General features: G+C 34.3%; 1 protein-coding gene across 4 annotated transcripts in view; it reads right to left on the reverse strand.

Moving 5' to 3' along the window:
* Positions 1–6,233: 6,233 nt before the first annotated feature.
* Positions 6,234–14,679, reverse strand: part of LOC136834753 (bridge-like lipid transfer protein family member 3B) — a 126,973-nt gene continuing 118,527 nt past the window's right edge. For 2 of the 4 annotated variants that reach the window (XM_067097358.1, XM_067097356.1), the window contains 2 exons: positions 7,362–7,515; positions 6,637–7,008 (listed from right to left, as the gene is read on the reverse strand). In XM_067097358.1, the coding sequence (XP_066953459.1) occupies positions 6,845–7,008; positions 7,362–7,515 (318 nt within the window). In that variant the 3' untranslated portion in view covers positions 6,637–6,844. Of the gene's footprint in view, positions 7,009–7,361; positions 7,516–14,679 lie in introns of all 4 variants that reach the window. The other 2 variants (XM_067097359.1, XM_067097357.1) reach the window with 2 other exon arrangements.

A 14,679-nucleotide genomic window follows, 5' to 3' on the forward strand; every position in this document is an offset into this window, starting at 1 on the left:
AACCTTTCTTTGTACTACAAAGCAAAATAAAAAATGAAAAACTAGTGACAAAGAAAACAGCTATAAAAACATACTTTAAACAAAGGACCACATCTAAATCTGAAACATGTCTCTGCAGGGAATGAATCTGAGGAAAATGACAAGTTCACATTACAGATTTAAAAATTAAATATCCTATGAACCTAAACTGACATATCATAATATGAACTTGCACTGCCAAAATCACTGTACGAACCCGAAATGACAAGTCATATTATGAACCTGCATAAGCAAATCATACTATGAACCTGCACTGACAAATCCTGAACAATTTGCACATGATCAGGATTAGTTAGTTAGTTATAAATGATTTGTTTAACCAGACCTCTGAACTCTTTTAGGGTTCTTCTCGGGCTGGGACATGATCAGGATTATCACCTTATCACCTTTCCATCTTTCTAAGATGGACACCCTGTATTTTCAATATCATTCCCTTTCTATAAATCTACTCATATATATTACTGTATGGCCTGAAATTTTTCTAGTAACACCTAAAGGACAGAGTAAGATGGGACTGATGTTCAGTGACCAACTTTGGCCAGAGAGTAAAAAAATGAGGAAAACCTCATAATGAGGCTAATTTTTAATACTAATATCATTAACACTGCTAATCAAAATGAGCAAACATTCATTTGGAACAAGTCTAGAAAACCATGAAAAATTCTCATAAAACAGAATGACAGAAGTGAAGTAAGTCAGCAGAGAAGAAAATACCTAAAAAATACATATTCACCAACAGAAAAATATCACATACAGAAAGAGCAACACAGGTCAGAAAAACTAAGAAAAGGGCCACAGAGGATAATAAATTCAAGTAGCACACAGCCTCTTTTAGAAGGGGCACTCAGCCTCTTTGAAGTAGCACAAAGCCCTTTTAAAGTACCATACAGCCTCTTTCAGAGCATATTACTCTCTCACGAACTTATGAACACTGGCATTAATAACTGTAAAAAAGACTGATTCACACTTGTATGGGAACAAGTGGTGCTAATGGAAGCTTTTGTTTAAAAAGGAGCATATGTTCAAACCTGATATCATTGGGTTATGGTCTAAATCATAACTGCAACTGCTGAGGAAAGGAGACTAAGGCTCAGAGCAATAACATCACAATGATTAAGATCCCATAAGACTGCTAATGTTGACATGAGAGTATAGTATAGTCCAGAGGTAGAGCAAAAGCAAGCAGTGTAGAAGACAATGATAGCAATTTTTGGTAAGATTATCTTTCTTATAATTGAGTGCATCTTTTTTTAAGATGTGTTCACCCATAACCACATGTGCCTCTTGATGGGCATACCCTCATACTGGTGTACCAACATTGGTATGCCTTACGTAGTGAACTTCAGCAGCACTTTCAAGTCCTTTGCCTCACCTCTTAAGCCTCCATCTGTACTCCTTCCCCCTTTTACCTTTGATCTTTTCTTACTTGGCTATTTAGCTTATCTAACTTAACCTTTCTACAATTTCCACTCTCATTATGTATGTCAATCAGCAACCCTCATGATTGATCAGGCTTCTATATGACTGCTGTACACATGTGATTAGTATGATGTTGAATTTTTGTATTATAACATCTAATTGAACCAAATGAAAAACAATCACGACCAATTTTCCTTGAGCTCTGTCCACTTACTCGACATCACTTTATGAAACTTGTACAAACCCAATATACAATATACTGTTGCTCATTTATGGAGCTGTAAGTGTCCAATATAAAAAACAGTCGCCTCATAACACTTGTAGATGTCCACTATAAAAAAAGAAAACACTTTGGCTTATTTTTGGAAATCTTGAAACCTATGTACAAAAAACCTTTACCTCATTTCAGTGGAACACTAAACATATTTGGATTTCACCAAGTATCCAAAGAGGAAGAAGTTTCCATAATCCATGAATTATGTTTAGATTAAGGAATATGATTAGTCAACTGGCTCTTATGAATGCTGGTGTTTCAACATTGATGAAAACATCTTTTATCAAACAGTTGTAGGCAAATGCTCACAAGTCATATGCTCTGAACTTTATTGCACTTTGAATGGCAATAAGATTATGATACAGAAATAGATGTGGCTTGCTAAAATCAGGCATGTTTATATGAGGAAATATTTAAAAGCTCCATTGGAAATTGAGAGTAAATTTTAACTTAATCTAAATCTTTTTATCAAGTCCCCATTACACAAACAGGAAAGATGCCCATTTAAATGTTTTTTTATCTTTAATTATATACTACTGAAAAATTCCTTTTACAACAAAAAGCTATGACAAATTCTATTGACTTCTTGTTAAATCATTCTTCTTGTCACAGAGCTTATAATGTAATGCCCTATGAATCAAGTTACAAATGGTTTATATATTCAATTTCTAATTATACAATAATTAGTATTGCACAAACAGAAGGGTACATTTTTACCCATGAAATTCTTTACGCAACAAAATATAAAAGTACATATATCACTATCATTATCGCATAAAAAAATGCTTCCCCATCACTCAACAAAAAAAAATTTCACAATGTTAAAGTCACAATTGAAAAATCATAATGAATAACAGTAATCTTCTGTGCCTGACAGAATTTAATGACTATAAATGATGCTGGTAGATAATGCTGAGGCAATATTGATTAATAATGTAAATACAGTATATAAGCTATTATATGGATGGCCATTTGGTGTAGCAGAGATGCCATTTCGATTACCAAAATAGATATATGTATATATTGTATATATAAAAATCAAATCTACAATAGCAAAATATGGTCCAAAGGAACCCAAATTCATAAACAATATACGAAAATGAAATCTCACACTCATCCATCAGGATCTAACCCACACACTTTTGCAAAGGCATCCACTCACAACAAAGATCCTTATGTACACAAGTAAAACCCTAATTGCACAATCACGTCAGCTGCTACAGAAAAGCACACATATAAACCAACAGATAGGAAGGGCAGATATGGTTTAAATATATGCCACAAAAGTTTACACTGAGAACAAGATATTGATTTGAAATGTTATAAATGTCAGCATTGAATACTGTGTACTGTACTTGGCAAAACACTAGTTACACATAACCTCTAGTTTATACTATGCTAAATTTAAATCTTCATATATGATATGACATACCTTGATGTGAATCACTGGAGAATTAATTAGATTTTATTATATCTACTAACCTCCTGTTACAGTCAACAATGAAATGTAGATATAACTCACCACTTATATAAAAAAATATTCCAGGAAAGCAAAGGGAACACACATACACAATTATAGAGATTTTCTTTGGTAATCTACATTCATCTTTTTGCATTTTAGCACTACTTTAATTGAATAAATTTTTTTTCACTTTTTTATATATGAACAATTATGCAAACCTTCCAGTAGTCTATGATAAATGCCAACTCTAAAGGTCTAAACAGGGCTGCCCAGCATGTATGCGTAGTTGTACCACTAAGTTAGTAGGAATCAAGTATGTGTTTAATAGCGCAGCATGTTGAAATCTTCTAAAAAATAAAAACAACAAACCATCCAGAATAGGGCCACCAAGTTAGAAACAAATGAAAATGAAAATCAAAATAAATTAAAAGTTAAATACAGACAGTCCCTAGTTAATGGTGGGGGTTCGGTTACCAGCCAAACACTGGTAACTGAAAATAGCTGTTAACCGAATAAATGGCATTTACGTTGCTGAAAGTGCTTATGATCCACTTAACGGCCCCGTTAACTGGTTAACAGCGCCATTAAGTGGTTCATCGGAGGCGATAAATTGCTTGCTGGCACCAAAAATCTGGTTAACGTCAACGTTAACCAAGCGCTGTTAACCAAAATGCCGTTAACCAGGGAGCCCCTGTATTAGAAAAAGGATCTGCAACAAATCCTGGCTCTCTCATGGTAACTGAAAATACTAAGGGAAAAACTTAAAAACTGGACAAAAGAAGACAAGGAATGAATTGTTTGAATTTATGTGAATTTCCAGCTTAAAGTCAAAAGTATCATACTACATAATCTTAGGATTATAAAATTTAGAAAATCAAGCATAATACAATTTGCAGTAAATAATATAACCTCATGGGTACCTAGAGTAAACTAAAAGGAGCAATAAGCAATGAACTTTTAACTTTCATAAATATTATGTCCACTGAGCACTTTACATCCCAATCAGTCAGGCTTTGCATACTTGGGAGCATTTGTTTAATGATTTGTGGCAACAGGGGTCATCTCCAACTCCATATCTCTTGCTATTTACTAGTCCTCAAACTTCCAGCTGTGCCAAGGTTTATGGATCCTGACCTACCCCAGCCAGAGGCTGAGCTCCTCTCTTTGAAGGTACGCTTGGCACACTTTATACAGATTGTGTCTCTGTTTCTGGCTTCAAAAAGAATGAAAGTATATAATCAACAATAACAGTAGTAACAAGACAAAGGGAGCATAACTATACCAAGGCCATTATACACCTGGCTATGATCCTCTTAAACAGAAAAAGATGGTTTCCTTTAAGATGAATCATCACCTCTGAGTTAATTCAACTCAATCTACTCACAATTCTTGAGATGACCTACTACCACACATACAGACCCCAGAGGAGAAAACAAAGACACTCTCCCATCTTCCCTAATGGGAGCAATTTGATGTACCATACTAGCATATTTACAGTATACATTTTCCAGAATATAGCAGAAAGTGAGATATATTCAGGACACAGATATAGTTGTAATTAACCACATGAAGGAATACTGTCAAAAGAAATGCCTGAGCTACCAAGATGGCTTAGCTATGCAAAAATAAAACCAAGGTTCTCTGGCAATTATAGTTGCAGATACATTACAGTTTTGTAGAATAAAAAAAAATACTAAAAACTGTAAAAAAAAAAAATTTTAAATCTGAAACATCATATTTAGTACACCCTAATTGCCCAAACAAATTTTGTGAGATTTAAAGAAGAAACTTTAGACATGGCAGCCCAAATAAAATCTTTACGAGGAAAAGTTATCCTTGAAGAAATAAGAAAAAAAATTCTTTTTACAGAACTGGAAGTATGAAGCTTAGTTTTCAGATGTTTAATCTCACTGAATAACTTTTTCCATTATTTTAATGCTCCAAGATGAAAGTTTCAATTCTTTGTTTTCCACTAACTTCCACAGAAGAGAGATCATCTTCATAAAAAAACACATGTGCCAGAAAAATTGCTTAATCAGCAAGACCATAAGAGTACACTCTAAATCCTGAAAGAAGTAAATTCCTTTGGTATTGGCTGAGGTAGTCACCCGCTGAGTCCCTTTCTAATTGCATATGTTCCAACATAAGGTATTTGGCTGTTACTGATCTTCTAATTAATATTATTAACACCATTACTATTAATACCGCATATGTTATGTAGTATTATATTTTATTATTACAAATACTAGGTAGTTCAGGAAATAGTTTCTATAAGGGCAAGAAGCTTTAATGCTGAGCTAAACCTTCAAGGATGGTAAAAAATTCTCTGACTTACAAATAAACCAACTGTTTTGGACAAAAAATAAATTCATATGTTCTGAAACTTAAGGCTGTGTTCCCTTTCCTTAACTGATTTTTTCTTATACATATCTAAAATTATGATAGTTATATTTAGTACTACTGTACCTTCTTTAAAAAATTTCAAGACTATTTATGGCATAAACTGTATTCATTTACATATGATAAAAAAATTTCTTTACGAAAACAAAAGCATTATTATACAAAAATGCAAATCAATAACAACGAAAAACCAACAATTCAACCTCCAATTTTCATCACTGTACTTCATTTATGTAACAAATACTTTCAAGAATTTACTTTAAAGTAAATGCTGCACTTTTTGTATATATATATAATTTCATATATATATATAAGCAGACACTCCTGTGTTTAGTTGTGTTTGCGACTAGCTTGCAACAATGAAACTACAATAAATGATTAACCCTAGAAAACACTGCAAAATAGCATCCAAAATCATATGTTTAAAACAAAAAGTAACCATGGCAAAATAAGCCAAACTCTTGGGGGCTTCTCAAACAGAATCAGTTTCTCATTCATAAAACTGCATCAGTCCCTCATTGATAAATTCGAAACTGACACCAGGCAGTCCATCTCCTGATAGCTAATTCATGACTGTTGCTAATTAGTCTATCATCACTATATACACTGAATTTTCTCTCATATCAAACTTCTTCATTATTGCTTACTTTAAAATGGACATGGAAGTGTAAATCAATCTATAATCTTGAGTCCAGCAGAAACCACAAACTTAATTTGGCATTAGATACCAAAACAAAGTTTGATTTTTCAAATTCTAAAAATGACAAACGAGATCAAAGCTCATAATAAAATCAGACGGATGACATCCCCAAAAAAATATATTAATCAATGGCTACAAAAATAATGATGATTAGCATCTATTAACTATAACTGGTTGCCAGGGAATATATTTATATATATATTTATATCATTTAAGTTATTATAGATATGTAACATTAAATACAAAGGAACAGTTACAAATATATGGACGGATGCACATCATCATCAAGTTATTTACTTTAAATGAAAAACAAATACGGTACTTTGTCTTCCATGTCCTTCCCCCAACGAAAGTAGTCTCTATAAATCTAAATGCTTGTTGCTTACATAAGAAAACTGGCCCTTTATTCAGGTGGGTTTATCACATAAACGGTCACCAGTCTACAGTATTAATACTGGAGACTTTTATGACCAGCAAAAATCTCTATACGAGTGCCCGTGCTTATCATTCATGACTTATTACCTGATTGGAAGCACTAGATACATGTAAGCTAGGACTTGGATGAGGAATCAACAGATGATGCCTGACCTTCGAGCGTCAAAGTAGAATCATTTTTGCCCACACCCTTCAGTCGAGCAATTTCCCGCTTTGCCTCCTCTAACTCTGCCGATAAGCGATCTCTTTCGGATTTTAACTTAAGTACCTCATCTGAATCTGTGGAAGACAGGACAGTTAAATAGAGCAACAGAGTATACTTATAGCAAATCAAAATACTGTAGTATAATTATGAAGCCTTTTTTATAAATGATAGATTTTTATATTCTAACCATCACTTAAAAAATGAGTAGAGGTTTTCTTAATTAAAATGTCACAAGGATTCATACCAGCATAAATAACAATAATATAAATTGCAAACAAGCAAAACACTGTTTTCTGCAGCTTGGGCTCTGAGACAGACAGGACTTGCAAAGTCAGGAGACAAAAGGGTTAATAGCTCCATTTGTCTTCCTTAACTGTACAGTCAATATAAAAGGCTTTGTGATTCTTATAAATACATTATTACTTACCTTCCACCTGTGGTAATATGGTAAATATACCTTCCATATCTCGTTCTATAACCATTTTTGGAATCCATAACTGAGTTGGAACTGATCCTGGGGATGTGATATTGGCAGGTATTCTGTCTTCAGTCAACCTTAAGCGTACGCGTTCTACTTCCATCTGAGATGAAGAAAATATAATAAATTTTTATACGGTAATTTGTATTTTTCGTAACAATACAAACCTGAGACTTTTATGATAGAGGATATTCTTCAACACTAGCAGGGATGGTTGTTGAACTTGGTAACAAGATAGTTAACTAGTGGGGGGACTACCACTCACTCACCTACCAGTTAGTTAGTTATAAATGATTTGTTGAAACAGACCTCTGAACCCTTTTAGGGTTCTTCTCAGGCTGAGAAAAAAAAAGTGGGGAATTATATTTTATTTATTAATTTAATTTTGTTTAAGAAGAGAATGATATTATTAACTGAAAAGTTATTATCTTCAGCTAGAATATGTTTTATTGACTTATTTTGTAAATAAGTATTTCTTTCATGTTGCCACCTGGGACAGTCAATCAAGATATGTTTGATTGTTATTGGGATGTTACATCTTTCACAAGTTATTGGATTTGTGTGCGGAGTTGACATCAGATGACCATGTGTGAGTCTGGAATGTCCTATTCTGAGTCTTGTTAAAATTACTTCATTAATTCTTTGTTTTTGGGTAGAAGAATGCCACTTTTTAACTTTGTTCTTAATTTGTCGTAATTTGTTTTGAGGGGGTATATTTATCCAATCATTTTGCCAATCCCTATAAATTAAAGGTTAACTGATGCTAGCCAGTCTGATATGGGAGCTTTCGTAGCAGTTGGGGGAATTGTACAAGCCAATTCAGCAGCTTTATCTGCTTTCTCATTACCCTCAATGCCTACATGGACTGGGACCCAACAAATATGAACTTGAAGGCCGTTTGTAATTAATTGATGAATTTCCCTTTGGATATTTTGGACAAGGTGATTATTTGATTTAAATGATCTTATTGCTTCAATTGCACTTCTTGAGTCACTCAATATGAGTGCTGAAGGAAGTCTTTTTTTTTTTTATATATAAAATTTAGAGCCAATTGTTTGGCTGTTAATTCTGCTGTAAATACTGATGATATTAGGGGAAGACCCATTTGGATAGTTTCATCACTTGAATAAGCTGATGAGCCCACTCCAGCTTCATTTTTGGATCCATCTGTGTAGATTATGAAGGGATTACCCTTCCGTCTTATGTGTTCCATGGGATGTTGATGATACATTTCTGTGTTGAACATATATTTTTTTGAAAGATATGATAAATATGTGCATATATTTGCCCTTTTTAGTGTCCATGGTGTGATCCGATTTATTTCTTGGGTAAATTTGGGTATAAGGTTATGTAAATTCAATAGATTAGTTTTTTTAGTAATTGAGTTTTGATATGGGTCATTATTTATTTTGATTATTGGGAAATTTATTTGATACAGGAGATGTGCCTGCTTTAAGGGATAAGCCTCTTCTTAAGTAATTAGATCCCTGTAATATTTTAGAGGCAGCTGGCCTGCTTCTGCTAGGACTGAGACAGTTGGAGATGAGCGGAAGACTCCTGTGCATATACGCACTCCCTTGTGATGTAAAGCATCTAGAGATTTTAGAGTTGCTTCTGGGGCAGTTGAATAAATTGGACAGCTATAATTTATGACTGATAGTACTGTTGCATTGTACAACATTAACATTGTATTTCGTCCTGCACCCCATTTGGTGAGAGAGATTTTCTTTAATAATGTAAGGGCTTTAGATCCTTTGGCTTTGATATATTTGATATGATCTTTCCAATTTAAATGTTGATCAAATATTATACCCAAATATTTAACACTATTGCACATGTTTATCTCTTCACCATAAAGATATAACTTAATGGTTTGTTGTTTCAACCATCTTTTGTCTTTGTAGAAGACAATGCCATTTGTTTTATTTACTGACAACTTGAAGCCTACAGAGTTAGTCCAAGTGGTTATATTATTTGTTGCTATATTAAGTATTCTTTGAGCATGTCTTAGAGAACAACTTGAATATATTACAAAATCATCCACATACAAACTATTTTGTACACCCTCAGGCAGGTTCACAGTAATGTCATCTATTGCCAGGGCAAATAAGATGCAACTCAAAACACTGCCTTGAGGGATACCCTCCTCTTGTATGTAGGAATTTGAATATGTACTTTCTATGCGTACTTTAAATGTATGATTTATTAAAAAACTGTTGATAAATATTGGAAGGTGACCTCAAATATCGGACCTGTGGAGCTTGTGCATAATATTGTATCTCCATGTGGTATCATATGCTTTTTCTATATCAAAGAAAATAGCCATTGTCAGCTTTTTCTTTTCAAATCCTTTTTTAATATGATCTAATTGAGTTAATGGGTCTAGTGTACATCTATCAGCTATTGATCCCAATTGGGTAGGTGATAAAATTATTAATCTCAGACTAACCATTTTCTCCAACAGTTTGCACAAGCAACTTGTTAGAGATGTTGGCCAATAATTAGTGGGGTTGCTAGGATCTTTTCCTGGTTTACTGATGGGTATGATTATTGCATGTCTCCACTTAGTTTGGAAGACATGCGTTAGCCATATGTTATTGTATAATTTTAATAAGAATTCTTTAGCTAGTGTAGCTAAATTTTGGATCATTTCAAAAGAAATCTTATCATGACCCGGAGCTGATGATGACATGATTTTACGGCAAAATTAAATTCACTCATATTGAATTCTTGATTATAATCAAGGTCCTCATCAGTTTCAAAATTAAGTGTATGATTCATTTTCTGTATTCTAATTCTTTTGAAGTGTTCATCTAAATTAGAATAAGCGCTAATATCTTCTATATGTTTGGCTAATATATTTGAAATATCTTGTAGGTTATGATTTAGTTTGCCATTATATTGTATTGGGCTTCTAAGTGGTCTTATGTGTTTACCAATGATTTTATGAATTTTGTGCCATATTTCCTTAACTGAAGTATTGTGACAACTCCGAAATATAATTTTTCCACTATTGAGCTTTTTCGAAAATTGTTGTTTTCGAAACTTTGCATTATATTTATTTTAAAGTGGTTTAATGTGATCAATAGTTATATTTATGACTATTATCTTGTTTAGTTTGTTTATATTACAAGGGTGTTTAATCTAGAATTTAGTCTATTCAAATTATGGCCTTTATTAGGGGTGCTTAATCTAGAATTTAGTCTATTCAAATTATGTGCCAGAGTGTGTTTGGTTTGATTCAGGAGAGATAAATTGTTAGACCACCATGGAAAGGGGGATATATTAAGAGTTGAAGAAGTTTTGGGGATGCATTTATCTGCAGCACTGATTACAAAACTGAAAAAGAAATCGTTTGTGACATCGTTGTTTTGATTTCTAGTTTGTAAATTATATTTATCCCAATCAGCTTTCATTAAGTTATATTTTATGGGAAATGATTGTTTCTTGTTGTTCAAATAATTCAAAACAATTGGAAAGTGATCACTTGTGTATGAATCGTTTAGGACATTCCATTCCAATTTTTTGAGCAATTCCAGTGAGCATAATGAAATATCTATTGAAGAGAAGGTTAAATGAGTTTTTGAGAAGTACGTTGGTGAATCACTTTCATTCAGGCAATGTAAATTCTGATCATTTATGCAATTCTCAATGTTTGTGCCGGCCAAGTTACTAGCATGTGTGCTGTCGCATTATGGATTATGGGCATTAAAGTTGCCTATCATCAGTAGGGGCCCATTTACATTATTTAGTATATGTGGTAAATCACTAAAGTTTGAGTTAAAGTTTGACTGATTATATAGACTTATAAGAGATTTTTGATAGCGTAGTCGCTGTTTCGTCCTCAAGGAGTTACCTTCCATGGTCTACCAGAGCTCCATGGTGACCAAACTAATATCAAAGAATTCTCTTCTAATTGGTCTTTTGGCCAGGTATTGTGTTGTAATGATTAACATTATAACACATGATGGGGTATATATAATGGACTCAAAGATAAGAGGGCACTTTCCTTTATCCTCAGCAAAGCTGAACCCAGTTTTTCCGTCAAAAGAACCTGCAAGAAGAGAAGTAACTTGCGCAAGCGCATCTGCCCTCTTGTTTATAACCGGGTCATTAAAAGACCAAGGAGCCATTACTCTCTGTTGGTCAATGCAGGCTGATCCCTTGCCCAATCCCATGCCTTTTCGTCAGGGAAGTGGGAGGGTTTTGAGGACTCAACAACAACTACTAAAAATAGGTTTTTCCTACATCAAAACCTGTTTTTTGATAGCGTAGCCGCTGTTTCGTCCTCAAGGAGCTTTACAAAGAAATTGACAGGTGAGAAAAAAGGCTTAAGCTCTCACTTTTAATCCCAACACCCCAAAGGAAATAACATTTCTGGTCCAAGGTCAAGCCACAGATTTCAAGTCCCATTCTTTATTCTAAATATTCTTCAGGTTTTGATACCAAGGAACAAGAAGCTATACATGAACTTACGTTTTAGGATGTAGTTCTACAGTGGCTTACCTAAGCATGCTGAGTTTGGTTGTAGTACTGTCGCCCCTCTCCCAGCGATAGCATACTCACCGTCAATATGACACCTGGTTTTCTGCTGCAGCACCTAGGGGTTAAGACTAACCATGCCACCTACTGATACACAGTGTAGTCAAATTTGTTCGAGCATGTGGCAGTAATTTAACAGATGACCAACCTGTACATCTGAAGACTTCTTCGAAAGAGACATTTCTGAAGAAGGCCAAAGACGTACTTACTTTCCTAACATCATGTGACCTATGGAAAGAGTGTGGATTTGCCTTTTTAATGAGAAACACTACAATCATGCTCAGCCTTTGTAGGGAGAGTGGTTAATTTTTGCTAGGGTGTAGGAAAATAGGACCTTCTGGGGTGTTTGCTGTGACTTCTAGGTAAACCTTAAGTCTTTGAACTGGGCATATTGTCTTGTCTGCTAAATTGAGTTTTCTTATAAGAATGGATTTCCTTTTTAAAGGATCCATATTCTTGGCCAGGAATGATGGGCCTCAGGACAATAATAATTGATGGTCAGCTATTTGCGTGATGCATCGTCCCCATCTGATAGAGCCCAGTTCACTAATACGAGCTCCTGATACTAATGCAATCAAGAAGATCACCTTTTGTAGCCTGTATGTTGTGGTTGTATTGGGTCCCCTGAATTGAGGGGTTGATAGAAGTCTAAGCACCTTGTTCAGGGACCAAGCAATTTGAAGCCTTTCAGGAGTGGGTCTTTGTAGAGCAAAGGACTGCAAAAGGGAAGTGACAACTTCTATGCTGGAGTCAATCCCGAATCCATAAAGCAAGGGTTCCGTTAATGCCGAGTAGAAAATCCATTCATGTTCCACTGAATTATTTTATTGGTCATTGTTTGGTGGGATTGGCATTAGATTTTGTAAGTTAATTGCTGATTTAGCTATATCCCGTAACATTTTAAGGGAGTTTGTGTTACTTTGTGGTTTCTTTGTAGCTAGGTTTGATTGCTGAATATTTGATGCATTGATTGGTTCTTCATATTTCCGTATTAGCAAATCTATTTGAGTTCTGATCATGTTTTTTTTTTCAGTTTTAAGGATTCCAAGCATAGTTCACCATCTTGATGGAATGTTAAAGGGCATTTTCGGAACCTAGTTAAGTTATCTATGAAATTTTGGGTTACATTTTCATTTTTGTTGTTAGGTAAACGATTGTACGTTATGATGAAACACTCCTAACATCCGCAAGATAAATCATGTTCCGAGTGTTGAAGGAATGGTTCTGATCTCTGGGTCCCAACTATGTTTCCATTATTGGACGTTGAAATATTTTTGTTAGGAATGGCTACTGTAGTGTAGGTATATTGGCTCACTGATGTGATGGTATAAAATTTTGATTTGAATTTTTAGATTTATTATTATTATTATTATTCTTTGGTCTTGTTGAGGGCTGATTTGATGTTGTTGTGATTTGATGAATTTTGGGGGTTTCTGATTTTTCAGTGGGATGTTTAATTGAAGATTTCTTCATTGATTTTGGTGATGAGAGTACAGAAGAGTTAGATGATTTATCCATATTTGGGGAATTGTTATTTATATTTGTCTTGGATTGTGGAACACTGGATTTCTACTTGTGATGCAGTTAATGTAGACTGTTTCAGATTAATGGTGGGTGAGACTGGTGTTTTGTTAGATCGACCTGTGAACGGAATGTTAGGTTTTTTACCCTTAGGGGGAGTTCTGTCAGTTACTTTCCTTTTTTTTATTATGGGTATTTTTGTCAATTAAGTTTTCTGTAGATGATGTTAGTGCATTATGAGTACCCAGATCTGGATTATTAACCTCTGTTGATTTTTCCATATCATTGGAATTCGTCTCTGAACGATTAACTGGGGAGGTCTGTACTCTTGGGCTTTTATGAGTAGCAGAGGAGGGGGAGAGGTGTATCTCAGCTATTCCGTGTTGAGACTTTGTTTATTATGAGTTGTTACAGCATTTGAATATGAGTAGTGTTTTACTGGGTCATTGATTCCTCTCACCATCAGTTCAAGTTTGGCTTCGTTAACGGGCATACCAGTTCTGCCCATTAACATTTGTAATTCTGTATAATATTGATAAAATATATAGTCTTTAGATTTTGCATGATGATTTAATTTGCAATTGACACATTTAAAGGTTTTGCATTTCCAATTTGTTGTATGATCTTCAGAACATACAGCACATATAGCATTATTTCTACGTATTTTTGTTGAATGGCCGTATTTTAGACATTTTGAACATTGGAGAGGTTTAGGGACAAAGGGGCGAACTTCTCTATTTACAGTAAACCCCCCGGATTCGCCTTCTCATGATTCGCGGGCTAAAGTATTGACGGATTTCTCTTTGGAATGTATCTACCCATTATTTGCGGAAAATTTGCCCATTTGCGGTATTTTTCACTGAGAAATATTCACTAAAATACTGTATTTTCATCTCATTTTCATGACTAAATGCACTTTTTGTGATAAAACTATTAAAATACTCAGATAATGCTCGAGTTACAATAATTCATCTTTCGATAATTCGATTTTGCAATGGGGTATGCAATTAATACCGGTACCACAACATTTGTAAAATATTTTTAAATTTCGCGCAGGCGTGGGCAGCAGCGCAATCAGGCAGTGAGAGAGACCAAATTACAACAGACAACTTTTCCTCCATCTCTTTACCCCATCTTCCAGTTAAAAAAAAAGTAAAAGAAAACAATAAAAGTATTGTTGGTAACGTTTTACTCTTGCGTAAAT

This window comes from Macrobrachium rosenbergii, chromosome 54 (assembly GCF_040412425.1).
Source record: "Macrobrachium rosenbergii isolate ZJJX-2024 chromosome 54, ASM4041242v1, whole genome shotgun sequence".
Lineage (NCBI taxonomy): Eukaryota > Metazoa > Arthropoda > Malacostraca > Decapoda > Palaemonidae > Macrobrachium > Macrobrachium rosenbergii.